Source organism: Erythrolamprus reginae, chromosome 6 (assembly GCF_031021105.1).
Source record: "Erythrolamprus reginae isolate rEryReg1 chromosome 6, rEryReg1.hap1, whole genome shotgun sequence".
Taxonomy (NCBI): Eukaryota; Metazoa; Chordata; class Lepidosauria; order Squamata; family Dipsadidae; genus Erythrolamprus; species Erythrolamprus reginae.
In genome coordinates, this window is record NC_091955.1 from 16,650,004 (window position 1) to 16,657,207 (window position 7,204).

General features: G+C 38.3%; 1 protein-coding gene across 2 annotated transcripts in view; it reads left to right on the plus strand.

The window, feature by feature from the left end:
• The window catches only part of GRAMD4 (GRAM domain containing 4), a 162,334-nt gene extending 156,281 nt beyond the window's left edge, over positions 1-6,053 (plus strand). For both annotated transcript variants that reach the window (XM_070755352.1, XM_070755353.1), the window contains 2 exons: positions 1,403-1,471; positions 4,157-6,053. In XM_070755352.1, coding sequence (XP_070611453.1) covers positions 1,403-1,471; positions 4,157-4,258 — 171 coding nt within the window. In that variant the 3' untranslated portion in view covers positions 4,259-6,053. The remainder of the gene's footprint in view (positions 1-1,402; positions 1,472-4,156) is intronic.
• Positions 6,054-7,204: the final 1,151 nt, after the last annotated feature.

Here is a 7,204-nt window from a genome sequence, read left to right on the forward strand (position 1 = left end):
ATTCGTGCGGCAGAAGGCGGTCCCGGAGATAATCTGGTCCGATGCCATGAAGGGCTTTATAGGTCATAACCAACACTTTGAATTGTGACCGGAAATTGATCGGCAACCAATGCAGACTGCGGAGTGTTGGTGTAACATGGGCATACCTAAGGAAGCCCATGATTGCTCTTATCATGCTTCTAGCGGACCGGGAGATTCTTAGCACCATGGGCCCATTTAAGGGGCGCCTGTACTAGCAGCACTGTTAGGTTTTGCTGCCATTAACATGATTTTCCTGGGAAAAATATGGTGTAGTAGTCTTCCCTTAGCTCTCTACACCAGTGTGTACACACTGTTCACCACTTGATGTACTTCTGTGTGATGTTCTTCTGAAGTTGTTTTGACCAATGAGATCTCTGCTGTCAGTCATTTCTGATGAGTAGCTGCCTCTCACCAAGCCTTTTGTTCCACGGGAGATATTTGATTCCCTCCAATGCACCATTATAGCATAAAAACTATACTGGGCAGAGGCCCCCAATCTGCCTTTAGCTTTGGATGGGGTAGCACTTCCCCCAGACTGATTTGTTACAATTATCTTAAGAGTCCTCAGGTTCATCATGCATGTGACATCACTGCTGCACAAGTTGTACTATTTCCCAGTAGTCTTTTAGGTGCAATTCAAAGTGTTAATTACCACCTTTAAAGCCTTGTGTGGCACAGAGCAGGGTGACTTGCAGGACTGTGTATCTCCAGTGCAGTGGTGAAGTCTACTTACTTTCCCTACCGGTTCAGAAGTACACACTTTGCACACTTTTTCATCTGCATATTGTTCTTATGCTTTTTCACCCTCTGCACATGTGTAGAATGCTTTGCACATGTGCAGAGGGTTAAAAAAGAAAAGAAAATGGCAATGTCCAGGCGGTTAGGTGTAGCCTCGTGCGGCTGGCGCTACCGGTTTCTGAACCACTGGCCACCACCACCACACCCGGAATCTTTATACAGTGCAGTGGTTAGATTTTACTTCTATATGGAACTTGATTGTAGGGAAGCGACTCCCAACCTTTTAGACATCAGGGATTAATTCCGTGAGGTTTTTCTGCAGACTGGAAGATGCAGTGCGTTGCCTGCATCCCACGGACCAGTTTCTGATATGTCATGGATAGGTGCGGTCATAGATTGGGGACCCATCTGCTTGACAAGAAAACAATTATTCTCCTTGCTCCTTTTCCTCTATTGCGAAATCAACATTCAGAAACACTTATCTCAAATATGGGCGATTCTACACTATTTTAATACACTATTTTAAAAGCTTTGGATATCTAGATAAGATATTGTTGTTTAAATTTCTGCACTAGTTAAATCTACTTTTTGCACGTGAAAGTATTCAGCATGTAAATCTAATTTTTTTTAACATTTATTTTAGTACAAAGTACTTTCTGTTCTCCCAGGATCTGGGATGGGTATTGCAGTATCCACACCATCTACACAAAAAGTAAGTAGTCAGATCTGAAGCATATATATATTTTACAACAACACGAAGCTTGGAACTTCAGCCTGATGATGGTGAATGTGATTTCACCGAAACGTCGCATAGACATGCAAAATATTACACAGGGCAAAACCCGAACTCAGAACAATCTACATACATACATACATACATACATACATACATACATACATACATACATACATATATATATATATACACATACATACACACACACACACACACACAGTGTTCCCTCGATTTTCGCGGGGGATGCGTTCCGAGACCGCCCGCGAAAGTCGAATTTCCGCGAACTAGAGATGTGGAAGTAAATACACTATTTTTGGCTATGAACAGTATCACAAGCCTTCCCTTAGCACTTTAAACCCCTAAATTGCAATTTCCCATTCCCTTAGCAACCATTTAGATTATTACTCACCATGTTTATTTATTAAAGTTTATTAAAAAAAATATTAAAGGCAAACAAAAGTTTGGCAATGACATATGACGACATTGGGCGGGAAAAACCATGGTATCGGGAAAAAACCCATGAAGTATTTTTTAATTAATATTTTTGAAAAACCGTGGTATAGACTTTTCGCGAAGTTTGAACCCACGAAAATTGAGGGAACACTACATATATATGAAATATGTATACTCTATTTCATTTGCATACCGGTTACCATCACTTGACAATTTTGTCTGTCTGGAATACTGTTTCTATCCCTTTTGGATCACTTCTTAGTTTGACAAATGTGAATAATTTTATTAATGCACTATTTTTTATTTAATGAAAAAAAATTAAAAACAATGCTTTTCTTCTTCTCTCTTCTTCCGTTCTTTTTTCCCCCCCCTTTTCAGTAACTCTTATAATTTGAAGTTTGAATGTTTGGAAAACTGGTTTGCAACTGATCCATCAGTCCCACTAGGAGATTTCTTAGCTGAAGAGTAGAATAGACAAGGCATGTCCTCAGAGAGGGGCAGCATATAAATCCAATGAATGAATGAATGAATGAATGAATGAATGAATGAATGAACAAATGGACATGCATAATTTTCCAGTTCAGGGATATAATATTGGGATGTACTCTGGAGTGCCCTGTTCTTTTTCCAAGCCATGTCAAACTATGCTCCCCCAAAGCCAGTTCAGTAGTTTCTTAGAAGGAAATGCTCCAAAGTGGAAGCCTGTTTTGACCCTAGATCAGGGGTGTCAAACTCTATTTCAATGAGGGCCGCATCAAGGGTGTGTTTGACCCAGGGGGCATGGTCAAGGGGCATGGCCAGATCGACATCACTCGTGTCAGGGGAGCGCCTATGATGGCCCAAACACTATGCCAGAGAAAACAGGCTCCCAAGATCCATTTTTGGCTGTGATGGCGTCCTGCAACTCTCTGCCAGTGAAAACAGAGCTTGGGAGGACTGCATGCCGGCTGGTCCTTTGCTGTTTCCAGAGTGGCACCGTGGGCCAGATCTAAGCACCTTGCAGGCCGATTCTGGCCCATGGCCTTGAGTTTGACAGCCCTGCCCTAAATCACAACACTTCTACGGTAGTACCTCTAGATACGAGCTGCTCCACATGCGAGTATTCCAAGTTACGAGCCACGACGGGAGCGAAATTTCTGTTCCAGACCCGAGCTCAAATTCGGGATACGAGCCGAGCTTCCACTAGGTGGCGCAAGAATCCTTGCTTCTGGTTATTTCCGTGGGGAAAAACAAAGTCTAAAGCCATTTGTTCCAGATAACAAATTGATCGACATATGAGCTCCATTCTGGAACGAATTAAACTCGTATCTAGAGGTACTACTGTATTTCAATAAAATTTGCTTTTCAGAAATCACCAGGCTAGCCTCAAACAGCTTAGCATTTGGGGGCAAGGGAAGGATCGACAGTTCTCTGGAACACCCTTTCCCTAAATTGGGGGATTCTGTGTATACAGAATGATATGTATGATATGACTGTGTGTATGTTTTTATATATTGGGGTTTCTTGTTTTTTAGACTTTTTAAATATATTATTGTTATTTTAGATTGTAACTATTAGATTTGCCATTACAGTGTTCCCTCGATTTTCGCGGGGGATGCGTTCCGAGACCACCCGCGAAAGTCGAATTTCCACGAAGTAGAGATGTAAATACACTATTTTTGGCTTTGAACAGTATCACAAGCCTTCCCTTAACACTTTAAACCCCTAAAGTGCAATTTCCCATTCCCTTAGCAACCATTTAGATAATTACTCACCATGTTTATTTATTAAAGTTTATTAAAAAAAATATTTATTAAAGTCGGATGAAAGTTTGGCGATGACATATGACGTCATCGGGCGGGAAAAACCATGGTATAGGGAAAAAACCCGCAAAGTATTTTTTAAATTAATATTTTTGAAAAACCGTGGTATAGACTTTTCACGAAGTTTGAACCCGCAAAAATCGAGGGAACACTGTATATTGTTTTTATCATTGCTGTAAGCCGCCCCGAGTCTACGGAGAGGGGCGGCATACAAATCTAATAAATAATAATAATAATAATAATAATAACAACAACAACAACAACAACAACACCTAGTAGGCCTATTGACATGAACATCTTTTTGGCTACTGCATAGGGTTCTGCTATTGTTTAATGTATTGGAATGTTCACATTTTAGTCATTCTTTTATTGAAATTCTTTGTGTTTTTTTCTTTCTGTTTGAAAGCCGCTTGTGTTTGGCGCCATGGTACACAGAGACGAAGCTTTTGAGACTATTTTCAGCCAGTATGTGAAGATAACATCTGCAGCATCTGCCAGTGAAAGCTAGTATATCATCCTTGCCAGCTTTTATAGGAAACAATATGAATTTTACTCACCCAATGGTGAATGAAAAGGTGGAACATCCTTCATCATCAGTCCTGCAATAATTTTCTTTCTTGCATATGTTACAGAAGTGTATTTTATACATGCCTTCCATGGTTTCTGTTGGTCTTTATTTACTGGTGGGGTTTTGGTTTTTTTGGTAATAAAATAAAAGAACAGTGAAAATGCTATCAGCACTGTTAGCCTTGCACATTAAGCACTTTTAATGTTTGTTCACTGACATTAAAAAGCTTAGGGAGATTCTTAGCAAAACTAGCTCGAGGGGTAGGCCTTGTCTTAATCAGACATACCCTGAACTCTGGGGTTCATCCGATATTTCTTTAGCTACGGGTTCTGCACACTTCCATTGCACAAATTCCATTGATTTAAGTGGCATTATTATATATACACAAATGGAGTGCAAGTTTGCAATCGAACTCAGCAAAATCGGTCAAGAACGTGATTTTGAAGGGTATTGGTTTTCCTAAATGAAGTGTAAATAACAATTTTTGAAGGTATGAGTATTTGAAGCTGTGCTTCCAGAAAAATTTCATACTGACTTCTGTATCTTTTCAAAAGGTATTTCTAGTTTAGAGACAGTTGGGAGATGCAATTAAATCTTCAGAGAGTTGGTATGGCCTACCTTATATGTGTTGCTTTGTCATTTATCTTAGATCCCTGTGTTGACATAACAAATGTTCCCAGTGTTTCCAATAGAGAAGCAACTTTTTAGAATTATTTGGCATGCTGCATTATCCTGTATTTTCCTTAAAATATTGGATAAACATGAAGTTGAAAGTTATCATCCGTTGGAGTGGAGGAGAAATAATGGAAATAGTGTTGTGTCAATGTACCACGAGCTCTATACCCTTTGTCGTAATTTGAAATGTCATACACATGTAAAAGAATGCTGCAACATTGGATCAACACAATTTTGATGAAACCCTGGGATCTTGTTGTTACCCCTGTACATGTCCATAATTATTTTTCTTCGGTATTCCTATTTGGTAAATTTGGTATTGCATAAACGTTAATTTGCACTGGTTGATATTTCAGCTTCTTTAGAGCTGCAGCTACACTTTTTGTAGTAACTATCATTGCGTCTTTAATCACAAAAAGAAATTGAGTCGATGGCTAAAACTCTACATGCCAATTTAATATTTTATAAAGATGGCCGTGATACATTAATTTTGGTTTTTTTAAATTCCAAACTCAGTTTTTGAAGGTTGGATGGTTCTTAGCAGAGAAGCAGTAGAACCTGGAATCTATTCTGTACTCTAAATGACCCCCTCAGTTGCTTTTCATTATGTACATAGAGTCAATTGTTTACAAATATGATTGGAACTGTCAAGTAGCAAAACAGAGACACTGCTTCTGTGCTATGAACTAGTCTATCCCAGCCAATCCCTTGCTTTAAATTCTGTTACTGCTGCTCAGTTAAGTTTAATTATTATGTATTCAGATGTCATAAGAAGATAGACTTTGGGGGGGGGGGGAGTCAAGGAAGGATGACTAAAATTGTGGGCAATAAATGCTAGAAAAGTTTAGCAAACTGATTTATGTGTGGAGAAAACCTTGTTTCTTTTTTAAAAGGATTAAAACACACGTTAAGTATTGGTCTAGAATCAGGATCTGAAAGGCTCATATGCTCATATATTTTCTATAAGGTAATATGGAGTGGTAATGTGAGTCCCTAAAATGTTAAATGAATTTACTGTATGTGATTCTCCATGATGAATTAAATTCATGATTTCAATGGACTTTGGGTAACGCAAAAGTATACCACTAGTTTTTAATAAGTAATAACTAAGATGCAATTCACATAGAAATAAAATATGAGACAACATTGCAACTTTATAACATAAAAACCTTTCACGAAATAAATCATAAAGCTATCAAACCATAATTTTAATGGAAAGAATACACTTGTTTTCTTCTTTATGATCCTTGAAATCTGGATTTCATTTTTGAGATAGTTGCTCTCTTATTTTGTTCCATATTTATTTTGGATTGTTTGGGATTTTTTAACCAGCAACTGGTTAAAAAATAAATTGCTGTGGGCATGACCAGGCAGAGTGAGAAGGACATCTTAATGTGATCTTGATTTGCATACTCAAAACATTTGCAGCATCCTTTAGAGTTGCTGATGATGGCCTGGGGCTTGTGGCCCACAGCTTGAAATCCACCACTGTAAGGGAAAAGTTAGTGATGGTAAAATGTCAGCTTTTTTTTTAGTAATACGGTTCTATATTAACATTTTGTGATTTATATAAAATGTTAAGATGGTAGGCTTATAAAACTTTGAACAAATAAGGGTTTTGCCAGGCATAATCCCAGCAAGTAAACATAAAGATGGGATTATAAGCATTATGTCAGATTAACATTTTTACTAATCTAAATTACACAGAATTGGTGTTTTTCCCCTTCTTTCTAAACGTCCCTTGGGTAGTCATGTTAATATATTTAATCTTATTAATTAATATCTATTAAACCCAATATGGGTTTGTTAAAACAGATCATAATAGACAAACTTCCTATTGACTTCTTTGACAAAGTGACTAAATTTGTGATCAAGGAAGTGTTCTGGACATAGTTTACTTGAACTTCAGTAAGGCATTTGATAAAGTAGAACTTCAGTAAGGCATTTGATACAATAGCCCAATTTCTTGGTAAGAGAAAAATGTGAGCCGGACAGCATCATAACCAGATGGTTTTGCAACTGGCTGAACAGACATACTCATTATGCAGTCCTCAATGGAACTAATCTACACAGAGGAGAGCATGCAGTGGGATACCTCAAGGTTCTGTCTTGGGTCCCATGCTCTTCAACATCTTCATTCATGAGTTAGAAGAGGAGAAAGAAGGGGTGCTCATCCAATTTGGAGATGATACCAAGTTGGGGGGGTATAGT